General features: G+C 41.3%; 1 protein-coding gene across 1 annotated transcript in view; it reads right to left on the bottom strand.

Moving 5' to 3' along the window:
• ABCC2 (ATP binding cassette subfamily C member 2) overlaps nt 1-7,955 on the bottom strand; it is a 74,748-nt gene extending 66,793 nt beyond the window's left edge. Inside the window, exons 1-2 of the mRNA XM_004020104.5 lie at nt 7,799-7,955; nt 5,506-5,679 (exon numbers count right to left, since the gene is read on the bottom strand). Coding sequence (XP_004020153.2) covers nt 5,506-5,679; nt 7,799-7,831 — 207 coding nt within the window. The 5' untranslated portion in view covers nt 7,832-7,955. The remainder of the gene's footprint in view (nt 1-5,505; nt 5,680-7,798) is intronic.
• Nucleotides 7,956-20,306: the final 12,351 nt, after the last annotated feature.

Here is a 20,306-nt window from a genome sequence, read left to right as displayed (position 1 = left end):
GAGAGAAAGAAATTCTAAAAAGAAGTTGAGGACTTCCCTGCTGGTCCAGAGGTTGGGAGTCTGCCTGCTAATGCAAGGGACATGGGTTCGATCCCTGGTCTGGGAAGATTCCACATACCATGGGACAATTAAGCCCATGCACTGCAACTACTGAAGCCCAGACGTCCTAGAGCCTATGCTCTGCAACAAGAGAAGCCACAGCGTTGAGAATCCCAACACTGCAACTAGATAATAGCCCCCGCCTCGCTGCAGCCAGAGGAAGCCCACGAACAGCAACGGAAACCCAGAGCAGCCAAAATGAGAATTTTTAAAAGTACCTTTAAAAAAAAATGTTGAGAAGGAGGATCAATATCTAAAAGAAGTTCCAAACTTCTTTAAAATTTTTAAATTAGAGGAAAAAAATGAAAAGATTAACATATGAAAATTTCCCAGAGATAAGAAAGACATGAGTCTTTAACAGTGTAGAATCCATTGAATGAAAAAAGACCCATGTAAACATGCTCATGAAATTTCAGGACATCAAGAATAAAGAGGATAAAAGTTTCTAGAGAGGATAACAAGGAATGAGAAGAATTTTAACTTGGTAGCACAAGACTTGACGAACGACAAGCAACATCTTTAGAGTTGAAAAAAATGTTTCAACCTAGCATTCCACATCCAGATTAACATTTTCAGAATGAGGCTGTTCTCCAAGAAATTTGGAGGCACTAATTTTCTTGTCTTACACAAAGGGGCTCAAGTGGAAAATACAATGAAGCATGGTGACTATAGGTAAACAATACTGTACCGCATATTTGAAGTTGCTAAGAAAGTAGATTCTGAAAGTTCTCATTCCAAGAAAAAAATTTTTGCAACTATGTATGGTGATGGGTGTTAACTAGACTTACTAGATCATTTCAAACTTATGTTGTACACCTAAAACTAATAATGTTATATGTCAATTGTGCCTCAGTTTTTAAAAAGACTATAAACTGAAAAAAATCTCATTTGATCTCCAGAATTTATCTTCTAACCGCAAGTTTGTCATACACAGCACTGCGATTATGGTCAAAACATTGTATTACATGCTTCAAAGTTGCTAAGAGACTAGATCTTAAATGTTCCCTGTCTCTCAGACATACACACAAAAGATAATTTTGTGACATGATAAAAGTGTTAGTTAGCCAAGGATATGATGGTAATCATATTGCAGTATATAAATGTATCTAATCAATACGTTGTGCACCTTCAACTTATACAATGTTATACCTCAATTAAGAAAGAAGCAAGGAAGAACTAGTCTAAAATTGATGGGAAAAAAAGGGCATGGGGAGGGGAGTTCCATGGCGGTCCAGTGGTTAGAATTCTGGGCTTCCATTGCCGTGGCCCCTGATTCACTCCCTGGTTGGGAAACTAAGATCCTGGAGGCCACATGGCATGGCCAATTAAATTAAACTGATGGCAGATTTTCAGGTATAACCTACAGAAGAACAGAAAATAAAGGACTGAATTAACAGAGAGCATAGAATAAAAGGACTGAGAGAAAGAGGAAGAGAGGCAAAGGAAGCTAGGGAGTTGGGTCAATGAATAAATTCCTTGTCTTTTATAGAGGACATAAATAGATCTTTATTGAAGTTGATGGATCAAGAAACACAGAATGAAAACATTATTTGCAGATACAGAGGTAGCCATCAAAATAATTTTAAATGGCAGCCTCTGGAGAATAAAACTAGAAGGTAGAGGGTTGAGGGAAGGGTCTTTTTCATTTGTCTTTTTTAATTCAGTTTTTTAAAGAGAGTGAAAGGAAACATCCCCAAATGTTAAAAACAGAAGTACAGAGTGATAACAGTTATCAATGATTTCATCCTCTGTTTCCCTAGAGTCAACAAAATTTCTACAATAATCACATAATAAAGCTTTCTACAGCAATGCATTTTTAATAACAAGAAACAATTTTTAATCCCATTCAAGGGAACATTATGGTTGTTTAACTATTGCTGTGGTTGTTCAGTCGCTGAACTGTATCTGACTCTGTGACCCCATGGACTGTAGCCCACCAGGCTCATGTGTCCATGGGATTTCCCAGGCAAGATTGCTGGAGTAAGTTGCCGCTTCCTTCTCCGGGGGATCTTTCCAATCCAGGGATTGAACCTGCGTCTTTTGCATTGCAGGCAGATTCTTTACTGCTGAACCCCGAGAGAAGCCTTGTTTAATGATTACCAAGTCCTTAAATAGGCTTTGCACTCCATCTCTGAATCACTGGAGGGGTTTCAAGTGCACGTGGAGTTTACTGAACTCAACTTCCTAAGGGGACACAACCTCATTGGTATATAAAAAAAAAGTGGTTTGGCTATATTTAATATCTTTCTACCTCTGCACAGTCTTCCTTTCCCCAGGGCTTTATGAAAGCACTCTGATTGAACCTCTGACCCATTACATAGGGTGTCTATTTTCATCACTTCTCTGGCAGACAAATGTATAACTTCAGTTTCAACATTTTCAGGAACTATATCCCCCAGCAGACCATTCTACTATCAGACAGTTATTACTATTAGAAAGTTCTTCCACCTTTGTAATGGTCTTTACAACTGAACTTATTTAAAACCCTCTCAAAGAAAAGTCAACTGATAAAGCTGTCTCAAATTTAAGTTCTTAAATTTTGATACAGCTGAATGGAAAATAATTTCTATGATTTTTTTTAAACTTACATAAGAATAAAGGATAACAAACTAAATCATCCACACAAAAAAAGAAAAAGTTCTGTATGTTTAGCTAAAATTAGCTCCCTTGAACACCCTACACCAACTTAACTTAATCTTGCTGACTGACACTTTCAGAATGAGCTAGACAATCTCCTATGTTAACCTTCTACAAATACTTGAAGATGACTTCCATATATCTCACTGGCTCAACAATAAGACAATTTTTGCTGCATATCTGACCTCAGCCCATTTTATAACCTCTAGAACAAAACTCCTTTTTTGTTCCTCTAGGACTTAATATGAGCTCATTCACTCATTCATTTTTAATTCATGAAATCACCTGCTGGGCACAGGGTCCCTTTAGCAAGGGTGCACCTTTGAACAAACTGGTAGTCTCTCACCAGGTTAGTCAAACAAATTGACTTAGTCCAGATAAGATAAACACTGCACTAATGACCAAACAACAATAACAGTTTAAAAGAGTCAGAGGGGACTTCCCTGGCAGTCTAGAGGTTAAGATTCCATGTTTCCAATGAAAGAGACGTGGGTTCAATTCCTGGTGGGGGAACTAACATCCCTCAATCCCTGGTTAGGGAACAAGATCCCACATACCAAGCAATGCAGTGAAATACTTTTTTTTAAAAAGAGAGGAATAGAGTCAGAGAGGAACAGCCCAAAGGCAAGTAGAATAGGAAGTAAAGAAATGAAGTCAAGCTGAGGACTGAGCCAAGAAGAAGGTGAATTTCATAGAAGTAGCGAATTTTTATTTTCTGAAGAGTTATACTTTGGACTATTTCAGAGGAATCTTGAAATTTTTAACAGGAAGCTAATCTGTACCTTTCACTCTTAGGATGGAGGACAAAAAAGGTATAAATTATAAGCTATGAGCAAGGGTGAGTGGATCATTAGTTATAGAAATTAAAAAAAAAAACAAATACAGTGCTTTTATTTTTATCTATTGAGTTTTATCTAGAGGTTTGTGTTATGAAAGTTAAACAAAATGTGATATAGTCATATAATGGAATATCATGGTTAAGCCTTGAACAACATGTATGAACCTTGAAAACCTTATAACAAGTAAAAGAAGCTACTCAATCATATATTGTAGGATTTCACTCATATGAAGTGTTTAGAATAGGGAAACTGCAGAGACAAAGAGTAGATAATTGGTTGCTTAGGGCTAAGGGAAATGCGGAGATATGGGTTAATGAACAAAGGACTTGTTTTTGAGGGGGAAAATGTTCTAAAATTGACTGGGGTGGTGGCTTGCACAGATCATGAAAATACTAAAAAAAATTGTATTTAAATGGGTAAAATTGTATTAATAAGATATATGAGTTATTTCTCAATGAAGTTTTTTAAAGTTAATAGCTATGATAAGAAATGAGATACTGATTTACTGATCATCCAACCTTTGCTTAGAAGCTCCAGAAAATGATAGAAGCTCTCTAACTTAACTAATTAGCCAGAAGCTCTGTCTCATCCCTAAGGTACTGAAGCATGATGTTTGATGTTCAGAGTGACCCACTCTTGATCCCATTCCTATTCCTAGAATGGATTTATACCAGTGTTCAGCAAATGCCATGCCAAGTGCTCGGCCCTGTGCCAGGCACTCAGCTCTACGAGGGAGACAGTGGCTCTGCTCCAAGCCCTCCCAGACTGTTCCTCTATCCAGAGTAGACAAGGCCTGCCACCACCTCAGAGAGTCCGTGCAGTCAACTTCCTCTGGACAAATTTCTTCCTGCCTTCTTTTGAGGCTGCAACAACCTGGGTTCATTGATCTGTATGCTCATAGAACACCAAATCTAATTTGTCTGTCTAAAATCCTATTTAATAATTAGGACAAGATAAAAGAAAACCCTAGTGAAAAGCAGCAGGTGATAGTTACTAAGAGGGAGCTTTACAAGCTCAATTGAAGATCTCTCAGTTCCCACAAGTTCTTCTCTGCATTGATCAGTGCAGCCGGCTGGGAGGCACCTACACTCACTCCTCCTGGGCTTTCTCCTGCAGCTCCTTTCCATTATTTCCCTGCTCGGGCAGGTCACAATGAGCACATACCCATCCTCCCTCTACGGTGAGCGACCACCCAGACCCAGGGTTGACTCTGGTGGGGAACAGAAGCCCTATTCCAGATCCAAGTCTGGGGAGAAGAATGATGTTCGGATTGCCTGAGTGGTGCAGACACTTTTGGTAGTTCATTTTTACCTCATGGTAGATGCCAACTGAATTATAGCCTCCTGATTAATTAGAACAGCTTGAAGATACATACATGCACTTCTCAGGTGGCACTAGTGGTAAAGAATCTGCCGGCCAATTCAGGAGACACTAGAGATGTGGGTTCAATCCCTGGGTCAGGAAGATCAGCTGGAGGAGGAGATGGCAACCCACTCCAGTGATCTTGCCTGGACAGTTCCATGGACAGAGGAGCCTGGCGGGCTACAGTCCGTGGGGTCACAGAGAATTGGATACAACTGAGCACACACACACGCAGCAAAGATAGATAATTCAGTGTTTGCTTCTCAAATGCTGAAAAGACAGCTATTCAACTGACTGATTACTCATCATTGGTGTTTCTGGAGTCCAATATCCGTAAGACTTCAGAGTCATTCTTATGCAAAAATCAAAGTAATCTTAACTAGGGAATATGGCAGGTGTCAGTGAGGCACAGGGCAGGTGGAAGCAGAGGCCTCCAGAGCACGGCTCTACCTGCGACAGCAGAACCTGGGAAAACTGGCACAGACAGGGAAGACGACACTTGAACCACCGAGAAATGTCCTCTGTTGCATACTACAAAACTCGTGTGAAAATAGTAGAGTTCCCTTACCTGCTTGGCAAGGTAGAGTTTGGTTATAGAAGATTTCTTGGTCCTGGAGCTATATACATGGAGAAGCTGCCAAGGGGCCAGGAGCCAAAGGAAGCCCAAGGGAATCCACACCAAAACAGTCTGCTCAAAACAAAGCGGCAGGTCCACCTCCGGGCTATCCAACAACGAGGAATTCTGGGGGATCAAAATGGAATGACTGTTGGATATATGCATTTCTGAAGACAGAATACCAATCCCCAGCCCACTACCACCCCTACCCTCACTTCCAAACAGTTCTAACTCAGTTCTATATCCCTATTTAGCCTGACCCTTCAACTAGCTGTATTTTCCTGTCCAACTCCATTGATATAAACATCACCATTTAATGCCAGTTGGTGACTTCTGACCAAACCTCTAAAAACCTTTCTTTCTGCGATTCTAAGTGAATTTCTCCACCAGCTATACAAATAAGTTGTGGGAAGAAGAGGGACCATTCCACAATCCAAAGAGGAGAATAATCCTAGGATATGAAAACTCATTCTAGTTTTTAGCACTGACTGAACTCACGGGCAAACGCCAAACCTGCCGGCAGCAGAGTGCTTAGTTACACTAGGGCAATTAAGCTCGTATGGCCCCAAGGGCTTAAGTTGGAACCTGAAGGGGCCTTAGGCTAAGGAGCAGCAGAAGCACATTGGAGGGAAGGCTTATTCCCAGCAAGTTTCCTACTAGACTTTGCATCCTGCAATAAACAGAAGTATCTTGTGAGGGGAAGGTGGGGGCACCAGTTCTTGGATCTGAGTCACGTGAGGGTAGATCTTCCTCTTCTTGCAAACATTTTTTGCTTTGTACAGCTGTTTGCACACTCTTTAAAGACTGAGGTTCCCTGACCAAGATGATCTGTCAAATGATTCTCAGAATTCTCTTGAGATGACTTGGTGCAACCCTGGGGCATGGTAAGCCCCCCTTTCCTGTGGTGTACATGATACTGTGCAGGGCCCGGTGGGGTTCCTGGGCGCAAAGCCTTATAGGAAACAGCCTTCATTCAGCCTCCAGAAACTTTCTTGAGTTCCAATGGGCAGATTCAAGCAGTTTTTAATTAGGGAAGGGAAGGGATGCGAGATAAGAGGGAAAACAAACTGGTCAAGCTCGGCCGTGGGGCAAGGTCCTTGCTTCCCCATCAACAGATACACACGACAGTATCTTTGAGCTATTTTGCAGATACTGAAACCCCCTCCAGGTGGGAGAAGTTAATGATTAAAGATAGCATGCTGCCCACAAGCATGCAGACCCCAGGCCAGCTGGAGACAATGCCGTTTTCCACTTTCCTCACCACCCACCCATCAGGAGAATGTCCAGGAGCTGGTCACATCCTCTTTGAACAATTACTATAAAACTTTTCACTATCTTCTGCAAGGTGGGACACATGGTTCTGAGAGCAAGAGCCCACTGTGGCCCTCTTTGCCTGGTAAAGAAATAAAGCTATTCTTTTCTACTTCACCCAGAACTCTGTCTCTGAGATTGAATTTGGCACTGGTGGACAGAGAAGCTGAGCTTTCAGCATCATCCTTGTCTGGGCCTTGAGCACCTTGGGGCCCAGTGTCTTTCTAGGATGGGAAGTGCTGTCCACGTGCTCTGCCATCTCATTCCTGCTCTCCTTGTAAAATTACCTAACTTGAGAATGTGAAACAATTACCAAGATGGTTAAGCTAATTTAACAAGCACTCCAGTTGATTCTGACACTAGGAGTCTGCCAACCAGGCTTTCTCAAAATCCCTAAATTTCTGTTTCACTAAACCATGTGGTACTGTTGTTCACCCCGTCTTGAATTCTCTGCTCTAATGGTTCAAAAATTGTCTCAGTGCTCTTCATGCCCAAATTTGCATCCCTAGCCTCAACTTCTAGTCCATCTCACTAATTGCCAGTTCCTTTAGAACATATCAGTATCATTTCAACATCAACATTTCTCAATAAAACTCAAACATAGATCATCTGGTCTTCCTCCTACTCCACAAACAATTCCTCCTAAGATTAATGAAGAAACTTTTTCCATATTTCTCTTTAGAGAAGGCAATTTTGCAGCTACCTATTCTGAGAAAAGAATCTGGGATGCGATAAATGTATCTTAGAAAAATAGATACATTATCTCACCCACACAGAATATGACTTATCTTTAAACAAACAAGCAAAAAAAACCCTGAGCTTTAGACAAACTGCATATCTAACTTTTCTAGTTCTTATTAGTGGTCACTCTAGGTTAATCTGCTACTTATTCTGAGCTGAGAAGAGTCAGTGAGAATAAGTGTGATTTACTTACCCAAAAAGTAGAGCCGCAGAAAGTATCCAGCATGATTCCTGGATCACTTCTGGGATGAAGATCCTTGTATGACTGTGCTGTTTCTTATTTATTCTTTTCCTCAGAGAAGGTAGAACGCCAGTTTCAAGAGGTTCTTTATCTCCTATTCGGACGTTCCAACGAACAGCAGGTCTTCTGACCTTTTAACTCAACAATTTAATCGTTAACCTTGCTCAGATGTGTATTCACATTACCCCAGTAGATAGACATGTGACTAAAAAGCCCCAGGGACAGGTAGACACACCTGTTTCCAAAGTACCAGAAGCCTCTATCAGTTCAGTTCAGTCACTCAGTGTCCGACACTTTGCGACCCCATGAATCACAGCATGCCAGGCCTCCCTGTCCATCACCAACTCCCGGAGTTCACTCAGATTCACGTCCATCGGGTCAGTGATACCATCCAGCCATCGCATCCTCTGTCATCCCCTTCTCCTCCTGCCCACAATCCCTCCCAGCATCAGAGTCTTTTCCAATTAGTCAACTCTTCGCATGAGATGGCCAAAGTACTGGAGTTTCAGCTTTAGCATCATTCCTTCCAAAGAAATCCCCGGGCTGATCTCCTTCAAAATGGACTGGTTGGGTCTCTTTGCAGTCCAAGGGACTCTCAAGGGTCTTCTCCAACACCACAGTTCAAAAGCATCAATTCTTCGGCGCTCAACCTTCTTCACAGCCCAACTCTCACATCCATACATGACCACTGGAAAAACCATAGCCTTGACTAGATGGACCTTAGTCGGCAAAGTAATGTCTCTGCTTTTGAATATGCTATCTAGGTTGGTCATAATTTTTCTTCCAAGGAGTAAGCGTCTTTTAATTTCATGGCTGCAGTCACCATCTGCAGTGATTTTGGAGCCCCCCAAAATAAAGTCTGACACTGTTTCCACTGTTTCCCCATCTATTTCCCATGAAGTGATGGGACAGGATGCCATGATCTTTGTTTTCTGAATGTTGAGCTTTAAGCCAACTTTTTCACTCTCCTCTTTCACTTTCATCAAGAGGCTTTTGAGTTCCTCTTCACTTTCTGCCATAAGGGTGGTGTCATCTGCATATTTGAGGTGATTGATATTTCTCCCGGCAATCTTGATTCCAGCTTGTTTCTTCCAGTCCAGCGTTTCTCATGATGTACTCTGCATATAAATTAAATAAGCAGAGTGACAATATACAGCCTTGACGCACTCCTTTTCCTATTTGGAACCAGTCTGTTGTTCCATGTCCAGTTCTAACTTGCTTCCTGACCTGCATACAGATTTCCCAAGAGGCAGGTCAGGTGGTCTGGTATTCCCATCTCTTTCAGAATTTTCCACAGTTTATTGTGACAGAATGTGGTCCACTGGAGAAGGGAATGGCAAACCACTTCAGTTTTCTTGCCTTGAGAACCCCATGAACAGTAAGAAAAGGTAAAATGATAGGATACTGAAAGAGGAACTCCCCAGATCAGTACATGCCCAATACGCTACTGGAGATCAGTGGAGAAATAACTCCAAAGAGAATGAAGGGATGAAGCCTCTATAGATGGGTTTATACCTAAAAGGAACCACTGAAATATGTCAGTAGAGCTGGCGGACAAATCAGGAGTGGAGGAGAATTTCCTTCTCCTGAGGACACATGATCTGAAGAGAGAAGCATTGACGGAAAGGCATGCACCCCTAAATGTGCCATCGCACTTCTGCCTTGAGGTCTTAGAGTTAATAGAAGTGTGAAATATCCTACTTCTCTGCATTTTCAATTAAGAACATAGAACTTAAAACATGGTTAAAAATAGTGTAAGGGCTTCCCTGGTGGTCCACGGTTAACAGTCACCCTGCAATGTAGGGGATGCCAGTTCGATCCCTGGTCCGGGAAGATCCTGGAGCTGCAGAGCAACTGAGCCCATGTACCACAACCACTGAGCCCAGCTTCCAGAGCCTGGGAGCTGCAGCTGCTGAGCCTGTGCCCTGCAGCTACAGAAGCCCACATGCCTAGAGTCCATGCCCCACAAGAGAAGCCACCGCAATGAGAAGCCCACCCACCAGCCCTGCTAACTACAACTATATATAGCCCATGCGCAGCTAAGACCCAACATAGCCAGGAAAAACAACTAAACTAAAAATAGTGTAAAGTCAGGTTATAAAATAGCAAATCCAAATGTGAATCTACATATGATTTATGCATCATGCAATAAAATGTTGTGGGTGATTTTATTTTCCTTTTTGCTTGTATTGTTTGATGTTTACATAATTGTCAGGAATTATTTATGCAACAATATCTTTAAAGCAAATTTTTTTGTGTTGCGGTAAAAAATGTGTAATGTAAAATTTACCATCTTAACCATTTCTATGTTGAAGCTGAAATTCCAATATTTTGGCCACTTGATGTGAAGAGCTGACTCATTTGAAAAGACCCTGATGCTGGGAAAGATTGAAGGCAGGAGGAGAAGGGGACGACAGAGGATGAGATGGTTGGATGGCATCACTGACTCGACAGACATGAGTTTGGGTAAACTCCAGGAGTTGGTGATGGACAGAGAGGCCTGGCGTGCTGCGGTCCATGGGGTCGCAAAGAGTCAGACATGACTGAGCGACAGAACTGAACTGAACCTTTTCTAAGTGTTTCTCGACTGAAACTCCTTGGACATTCCCCATTACCTGCTTCCCCTAGTAAGGCAAATGTTCTTTCAAAAATTAGGACATTCTACAATAATGGCAGCCAGACATGCTTACCAACATATTAAAGTGCAAACACCATCACTGGGAGGATTAAGTGGAACCATTCTGGTGGTCAACACAAGAAAGCCCTTTGTTCTGTGGTTATATACAGACTACCAACAGAGACTAACAAAAGAATAAAGTCTATTTTAATGTACACACACATATGTGTATAATTTATACTATAATGATTGGCCTAAGGTTAAATATAATTTGGTTATTCAAATTCACAAATGATAAAAATATTTTCCACTAGTACCAGTGGATATGTTCTGGACTATTAACACCTGAACGATGTATATATTTTATTCAGTCATTTAGTTATCTTCTGAGAAGATAGCTGTGAGATGAACTTCCACACTTTTCTATGTGTCTATAACAACAGAAAATGATTTAGGTCTTGGAATGAGATCAGATCCAGGATCAGATAAAGGCATGACATTAGCATAGTGGTTTTTGGCACAGCCCTCTGACTATACTAACAGAAACAAGCTGGAAAGATGACATCATTATATAGATTTTTAAAAAACTCACCAGTGAGGATACAAAGAAATATACGTGAACCAAACAAGAGATTGCTTTCACCCATGGGACAAATCAATCTGACCCCTATATTTTTGTCTGGTCCTGGAGCTGAGACTGATTTTTACATTTTTAATTATAAAATGTGAAAAAGACTCTTCAATATGAGCAGCCTTTCAATAAGAGCTACTTAATTTGGGGATTTCCTTGGTGGTCCAGTGATTAAGACTCTGCTCTCAGTGCAGGGGACCTGGGTTCCATCCCCGGTCAGGGAACAAGATCGATCCTACGTGCCGCAACTGAGATTTCTCATGCCAAAGCTAAAAGATTCCCTCATGCAGCAACAAAGATCCTGTGTGCTGCAACTAACACCCAGCACAGCCAAATTAAAGAAAAAGAAAAAAAAAGACTGCTCAGTTTTGCCTCTTGGGTCACAAAGCTCCAAATATTTACTATTTGACCCTTTAATGAAAAGTTTGCCAACAAAACCTCGGAAACAAGACCTTTATAAGACAGAAGAGAGCCACAGCAGCTTTCATCTCTGCTGAAATGCAGCAGGGAGGCGAAGTCTACCATAAAGGGGGTTGAGGATAAATCAGTCTATTTTCTAACAGACTTTTCTAGGTCTTTCGTGGGGCTGACAGAAAGAGGAGCCCAAAAAGAGTGAAACAGGAGAAAGAGGGGCAGGGCACAACCCTTCAAGAATGGCACAGTTAAACATAAACTGGTTAGAACTGATCAGGTCCAAGATGGCAGAAGATTCAACTTCCATTAGACCTTAAGCCTCATTATACCCTCACGGTAGTATATCAGCATGCTAAATAACATGCCCACAGGTGCCATGACAGTACAAAGGCCAGCCATAAAAGGCCAAAAGCGTTTCCCCAGTTCCTGGAAATCCCTGCCCCTTCTCCAAAATAGTTGGAAAAATCTTCCCACTCATTAACCTATGAAATTACCCAGTCTGTAAAAACTAACTACCCCATATTTCAGGGTCTCTCACCTTTTGAGATGAACAGCATTTTGTCTGCGGAGTATGTATCTAAGTAAACCCACTTCTTACCTATCACTTTGCCTCTCACTGAATTCCTCTGTGCTGAAACGTAGAGAACCTGAGCTTCATTAAGTCCTGAGACCAGGTGTGCGATATCAGTTAAAAGACAGTGGATTCGAGTCCTAGCCCGTGGGTTCAAGTCCCAACCTTGGTTTTGGCTGGGTTCAAGTCCCATCTGAGTTGGGTGCTTTCAAGACTGCACAATCCCCAACTCTTTGCCACACCAGCCTTACCAAGTGCTGAGAACAGTACAACAAAACGGAAGGAGGCAGTTAGGAGAGCTGAGAGTAAACACTGAGGTTTTCTAAGCTTTCACCTACAGAACGTTAAGGCAGATGCAGAAGAGCTGAGAGAACCCCTCTAGTGCAATTCCACCTTCATGGGATATAAGATCACCCCACCCAACCATCCTTGGAAAGGGCAAGTGGGGGATGGAGGGGTAGGAGCAAGCAGCAGGGCAGAATATGTTCTAAGGAAATAGAAAGTAGGAAGCAGCGATGAGAGTAAACCACCCAGAAAGCTTTACCGACTTTCCCACCTGAGTTCTATTATCAGAGCCCAAGAGAAGCACATGCCTGAAAATGAACCTCATTCCAACGGAGTGAGGTCCACAGCTCACCTTTCCTGGCTCTTCTGGTGAGTGGTATAAACAGTATTGAGCTTTTTGGCTCTCACTAGCCAAGTGGATTTTTCTATTTTTGTTTATCATATTAGCCTTCTCCTCTGGTACCAGCTCTGTGGGATTTTGGATGTCTGATCATTCATCAGTGGCAATTTCTGCCAAGTGGCATTCGACAGGAATTTATTTTGTGGCCGGTGGCAGACAACAGGAAATCTGTGTTTGTTAGCCTTGTGTATTTGCTTTTGTCTGTTATAATTCTGGCATTTCTGCTACCGAACCAAACTTGGGTCTGCTGGCCCATGCACAGTAAAGCGAGTCTACTGAGCTGAGTTGTGCTGAAGAAAGGTGCAGCACTTACTGCAGGCCATCAAGCAAGGAACCCAGGGGAGGTACCACTCAAAACACCAGAACTCATCCCTAGGCTCCAGCAAAGCATTTTAAAAAGTGACCCAAGGGAGGGGCATCCTGGGTAGGCAATCAGCTCATGTACAACTCTCTGATTGGTTGATGGTGAGGTAAAAAGGCGGTGTCAGAGAAGTTAAGACTTCAGGAGGTTTGGGAGCTATGTGCTCATGATCATCAAGTAGTTAATCTCTTCCATGTTGTGGTGATTTTCAGTTCAGTTGCTCAGTCGTGTCTGACTGTGACCCCATGGGCTGCAGCATGCCAGGCTTCCCTGTTCATCACCAACTTCCGGAGCTCACTCAAACTCATGTCCATCGAGTCAGTGATGCCATCCAACCATCTCATCCTCTGTCGTCCCTTTCTTCTCCTGCCTTCAATCTTTCCCAGCATCACAGCCTTTTCCAATGAGTCAGTTCTTTGCATCAGGTGGCCAAAGTATTGGAGTTTCAGTTTCAGCATCAGTCCTTCCAATGAATATTCAGGACTGATTTCCTTTAGGATTGACTTGTTTGATCTCCTCGCAGTCCAAGGAACTCTCAAGAGTCTTCTCCAACTTAGGATTTGTGAAACGACTCAGGAAACGTGCATCAGATAATATTATCTGGGTACTTCAGCAGAGGATACAAGGGAGGGGTCTGTTCCGAAAAGGCCCTATAGGGTCCTGCTGGGTTACATTTCCTGGCATTTAAAACTGTACGTTTCAGAAGTTGTTATCATCATGTGCTTCTGATCAGAGTTATAGTACATTGTGTATACCTCATATATATCAATGTGCAATTCTAAGGCTCAGAGCCTTCTTCCTCCCTCTAAACCATTAGCTTTTTTCATGTTTACCCATTAGTTGCCAACATTTGCAAAATAAAATTCCTTTACCAGAGATGATTTTTAAAAATGCATAAATCTTGGTAGGAAATTCCGGCTTTGATAAAGGATAGTATCTGCTTCCCTGGTGGTCCAGTGGTAAAGAATCTGCCTGTGAATGAAGGAGATGCAGGTTTGATCCCTGGGTCAGAAAGATCACCTGCAGAAGGAAATAGCAACCCACTCCAGTAATGCTTGCCTGGGAAATCCCATGGACAGAGGAATCTGGAGGGCTAGGGTCCATGCGGTTGCAAAAGAGTGGGACACGACTGAGTGACTAAATGACAATGAAGGACAATATCCAAGGAGCTTTAAAACTGAAAGCAACAACCTCCAGCATACAGGGGTCAGCTTTCCTTGGCTAGCATACTAAAGCTTCTAAATTAACACAGAATTCCAATTTGCACTCTAAGGCAAAAGAAGTTCCAATCAGAACTCTAAGGCAAAGGAAGAAACTGTTATTAAAAGTTAGACAATTAAAAAATTTAAATGATCCATTACATAAATCAAGATTTATAAGTTGCCAAACTCTAAGCAAGTTTTATTCTTTTAAAAACTTGATTGAAAAGCGACACCATTGTTGCAGATCTAACAAAAGATCTAAGTTATTCTCTGATAATGATGTTAGACCTCTATTTCTCAAGTGAATGGAGGAGGATTTATTTACTGAGTTTGGCTAGCAAGTAAGTTGTGAGAGCAAATTAGCTATGCTTGGTAATATTCATCGGGCTTTAAGAGAAGACCTGATGAGTGGTATGGTGTGAACAGGATCATTTTCTAAAAATAAAATGAAAAGTCTCATGCTGTCTATTGCAAGTAAAAGGAATCAAAGGTGACTAACATAAATTATAATCGTGCTCTAAAATGTCGACTAAAAACAACGCACAATGCGAGGGTTACAAGTTAAGTTTTATTTGGGGCAATGTCAGAACTGCAGCCCAGGGAACAGCACCTCAGATAGTTCTGAGAAACTGTTCCAAAGAGGTAGGGAAAGACAGTATATACGTGATGCTGACAAAGGGAGGGTACATACAGTCAAGCGCATATTTTTTGTAGAAAGTTTCTGCGGGTCTTGTGAAGTTTCTGCTAGTCATGAGAAACTATCGTCACTGTGAAGAACTTTTGAGCTCTTTTAGATATGAGGAGACACAAGAATTGGGCTCATAAAATCAGCTCCTGAGAAGATCTATCTAAAGACCTGTCCTGCCAGTTTCCTGGAGTAGAATGCCTCATTTTTGCTCTCCACCCTAAACTCCTTCAGGGGTGTTGGAGGTCAGCAGCTGCAGCAGCATGTAATTTAATTCTTATAGAGGCAGATGGCAAGCACCCATGGCAGGTGTCCATTTGTGGTTGACCAAGACAAGCAGGATTTTTACCTGTTTGTACTTACATATTTTGCATAGCCAAAAGAAGAGAGTAGAGGATCTAAGTTTCCTCAGAGCAAATGCTTAGATTATAGAACATGTACTGACACAGATGGAATATACATATGATATTAAATGAGGAAAGAAGTGGGTGGTTCTGGCATGTGAGTGGCTTGAAGTTACCATTCCATTTTAACAAATGTCAAGCCAAACAAACTGAAAAGTCAGCAACTTTTCTAAGAAGGGTAAGAGAAGTGAGATCACAGGGCAAACTGCTGCCCCCTAAACTGGGGAGCCAGGTGAGTACAGGGAATCATGATTTACTGGAACAAAAATCCATGAACTGCAATTTCTGCAGAACGAGTGCCAGGGCAGAGAAAGCTGAACTATAATTGACTAATTGATGGAGGGGCCGTTTCTGAGAGTCAGGGTCACTGAGAGGGTTTTTTAAAAAAGTATATAAAATATTAAGGGCCTTGCCTACAGCGGCATAACATCAATAGAATAAATCCTCCTGAAACATAATTAGTGTATTCAGTGGATATTACCCGGTTGATCATTTGTGGGAGAAAATGCAAGAGTGTGACCTGGGACTGAGGTCCCACATCTGAGCTTGGGCAAGCGCATAAGCTGAAGCTCTGCTCCAAGAGTCACTCCCTGAGACTGCTCTTGTGGCATTGCCACTGTCAAGCCTGTTAGGCAAATATGAAAGCGCAAGCAGGACTCACTCCACAAGCAACCAACCATCCCAAGGCAGGGGGCGCTTAATCCGCCTTCAAATCCCTGAGGATCCTCCACAGCCCTGAGAAATTGCTCTTTCAAATTTCCAAAGGGTTCATTTGGAGGTAATTCAAGGCGCGCGTGCGCTCTGGGCAGTTTTTCAGGACCCCACCATGGTTCTATCGTGAATACCTGAGGACCACTGGAACCATAAAGTTAGGCAAATCCATTCATAGGTACTCAGGATGTTCCTGTGACAAACTGCAGTAACTGGATGTGCTTCTCAGCATCCATCAGCAGAACAGCCTTCCAGAACCACTGAATGATAGGGTGGTCTGGGGAGCAGCCCATCTTGTAAATAAATACTGTCTTCAGTCATTCATGTCCACATTGCTAAGGTTGAACATCAGCAACTCCAGCTGACTTTCATCAAAATTTTTAATCAAATCAGTAAAAAGCAGTTCTGTGAATCCCTCCAAGACGGCATTCATTTGCTTCTGGATCTTAACAAATCTCCTCTGGATGACTGAGTCTCAGTCAGGTCTGAGACATCAAAAAGATTCAAAGAGGATGGGAATTTCCCTGGCAGTCCCAGGGTTAAGACTACATGGTTTCAATATAGGGGACATAGTTTCAATCCTTGGTTAGGCACTAAAATCCCCACATGCTGTGAGGAGTGGCCAAAGAACAAAAAACAAAAACAGACCCAGGGCCCCCAAGTTATAGGGGAGCCCCCCACACCTACGAGTTTTACCTTGAGGAGGTTCTCACAGTGAATATCGGAGAAAAATCTCCTATTTTTGGCAAGGGGAAGGGAAAAGTAATCATTTGAAATATACCAGAGAATTCTTTCTTAACAGTCTGCCTTCAGAGCTTAACCTGCTGGGTTAAGCCAAACCACCCTGGGGGAAGAGAAATACCCAACTCCAGCCCCCTCTAGCCTTCTTGTCTCACCTAAGAGAGGAAGCTGAAAAACACTCGTAAAGTTCACAGTCCAAAGGCACAGTCTCACCAAAAAGGCTGAGACGTAATCATTGAATCATAGAACAATTCCTCTCCCTTCACTCCTACTCCACATTACTAAAGGCTTATCTTCAGCAGTCCCTTTTACCCAGTACACCATATCCAGCTATCAAGAAAGTATTACAGAGCATGTGGGACTTCCCTGGTGGCCCCGTGGTTAAGACGCTGAGCTTCTACTGCAGAGGGCAGGGCACAGGTTTCTGGGAAGTTCCACATGCCTCACAGAGTGGCCAGAAAGAAAGAAAGAAAAACCTACAGGAAATTCCTAAAGGCAAAAAACACAACTTGAAGAGATGAAGCAGGCTTCAGATAAGGCAGGAATGTTGGGATTATCAGACTAGGAATTTTAAGCAACTATGATTAATATGTCAGGGGCTTTAGGAACTTCCCTGGTGGCTCAGACGCTAAGGCGTCTGCCTGCAATGCGGGACACCTGGGTTCAATCCTTGGGTCAGGAAGATCCCCTGGAAAAGGAAATGGCTACCCACTCCAGTACTCTTGCCTGGAAAATCCCATGGATGGAAGAGCCTGGTAGGCTACCGTCCATGGGGTCGCAAAGAATTGGACATGACTGAGCTACTTTCACTTGCACTTTGAGGCCAATAGACCTACCATGCAAGAATTGTTTTTAAAAGATTCTCTAGAGAAAAGGAAAATGATACAGGCTGGAAACCTGGATATAGAAAAAGAAAGAAAGAGAAGGAATTGGTGAAGGAATGTTATGCAGTTGTTAGTCACCTAAGTCATGTCTGGCTCTTTTGCTTCCTCGGACTATAGCCCTCCAGGCTTTTCTGTCCATGGGATTTCCCAGGCAAGAATACTGGGGTGGGTTGCCATTTCCTTCTCCAGGGAGACCCAGGGGTCAAATCCTGCAGGCGGATTCTTTACCACTGAGCCACCAGGGAAGCCCCTGGAGAAGGAATACGTGAAGGTAAAATAAAAACCTTTTTCATATTCTTAACTGATTTAACATAAAACAATAGATGTAGAAATTTTCAACAAAATATTAGCAAGTCAAATCCAACAATGTATAAAAAGAGTTACAGATCAGAAACAAGTGAGACTTATCCCAGGTATGCAAGGTTGGTTCAACATTCAAAAATCAATTAAGGTAATCCATTATGTCAGGCTAAAGAAGAAAAATCACATGATCATATCCATAGATAGATGGAGAAAAATAATTTGATAAAACCCAACACACACTCCTGATAAAAACTTTCAGAAACTAGGAACAACGAGGAAGGGAATTTCCTCACTTGATAAAGATGGTCTATAAAAGACCTATAGTTAACATCATACCTACGATGAGAAATTAGAAACTTTCCCACTAAGATCAGGAACAAGGCAAGGATGTCCCTCTCACCTCATTTTTTCAACATTAAACTAGAATTCATAGTGAATCAAAAAACAAGCAAGCAAGCAAGCAAACAACAACAACAAGAAAGAGAAAGAAAAGATACACTAACTGGGAAGGAAGGTGATCTGAGGTAACATGACTGTCTGTAAAAAATCCAAAAATCTTTCTGGAACTCATAAGTGATTACAGCAATGTAGCACAATACAAAGCTAACATACTAAAACCAATCACTTTCCTATATGCCAGCAATGAACAAATCAAAATTTAATCCAAAATTAAAACCACAACACCATTTATATTAGCACCTCAAAAAAGAAATACTTTGGAATAAATCTAACAAAATATGTGTGAGGAAAATTACAAAACCCTGATGAAAAATGCAAAGAAGGGCAATATCCCATGTTCATGGTTAGGAAGATTCACTGTTGTCAAGATGTCAATGCTTTGCAATTTGATAAAATCCCAACAAGTTATTTTCTGGATATCAACAAACTGATTCTAAAGTTTATATGGAGAGGCAAAAGACCCAGAACATCCAACATAATATTGAAGGAGAAAAACCAAGTTGGAGGACTAACACTACCAGACTTTAAGAGTATGATAGATAAAATTGACAAACAGATCAATGAAACAGAAAGAGGGCCCAGTATCAGAGCCTTATAAATATAGTTAACTGATATTTGACAAAGGAAGAAAGGCAATACAATGAAGAAAATACAATATTTTTGATATATAATGTTGGAAAAACTAGAAATCCACATGCAAAAAAGAATGTAGATACATACCTTACACCATTCCCCAAAATATAAATCAAAATTGATCATACACCTAATGTAAAATGCAAAACCATAAAACCCCTGGAAGACAACAGAGGAGAAAAATCTAGATGACTTTGTGTTTGGAAATGACATTTTAGATGCAACACCAAAGGCATGACCCATGAAAGAAAACAAAAATTAACAAGCTGGACTCTATTGAAATTTAAAATTTCTGCTCCGTAAAAGACACTGTCAGCTGGAGAAATCAGGCTCTTTGACTTTAGACTATATCATAAAATTACAGTGATCAAAACAGTATGGTATTGGCACAAATCAGAAACATAAATCAATGGAACAAGATAGAAAGTCCAGAAATAAACCCACGCACCTATGGTCAATTAGTCTGCAACAAAGGAGGCAAGAGTATACAATGGAGAAAAGACAGTCTCTTCAATAAATGGTGCTAGAAAACTCAGGCAGCTACATGAAAACAGTGAAATTAGAACATTCTCTAACACCATGCACAAAAATAAACTAAAAATGGACTAATACCTAAATGTAAGACTGGATACAGTAAAACTCCTACAGGAAAACATAGGCAGGACACTCTTTGTAATTTAATTTCCTTTTTTTGATGTGATTATTATGTTGGCAGTAGGTATAGTATATCTTGAACTCACCAAGACACCTGACAAGATAGATCATGTTTTCTATGGACAGAATGAGAGCATATTTACATGGACCTTTAATTGCTTGAAGCACTATATAGTCAAAGAAATTAACAAAATGATATTAATGATATAACCTGAGGAAGATCTCTATAAGCATTGCAAAAGAGTCTGTGGTGGCTTCAGCACCTTCAACATTTTTATCAATGATCTACAAGCATTAAGAGAACACCCATTTAATGAACATCTTACATGTCAACAAATAACAAATATATTTCTAGGTAGGTATGCTAAAATTTTATCTAGTTCAATCCTCACAATAATCCTATCAGGTAGGCATTTTTATTCCTATTTTACCAATCAGGAAACTGACGTTCAGAAAACTGTCCTACATCCCACAACTTACAAAGAATAATGTTTCCATATCTGTT

Source organism: Ovis aries, chromosome 22 (genome assembly GCF_016772045.2).
Source record: "Ovis aries strain OAR_USU_Benz2616 breed Rambouillet chromosome 22, ARS-UI_Ramb_v3.0, whole genome shotgun sequence".
Lineage (NCBI taxonomy): Eukaryota > Metazoa > Chordata > Mammalia > Artiodactyla > Bovidae > Ovis > Ovis aries.
Note: the sequence above shows the minus strand (reverse complement) of the source record. Positions and strands in the feature narration are given on the sequence as shown.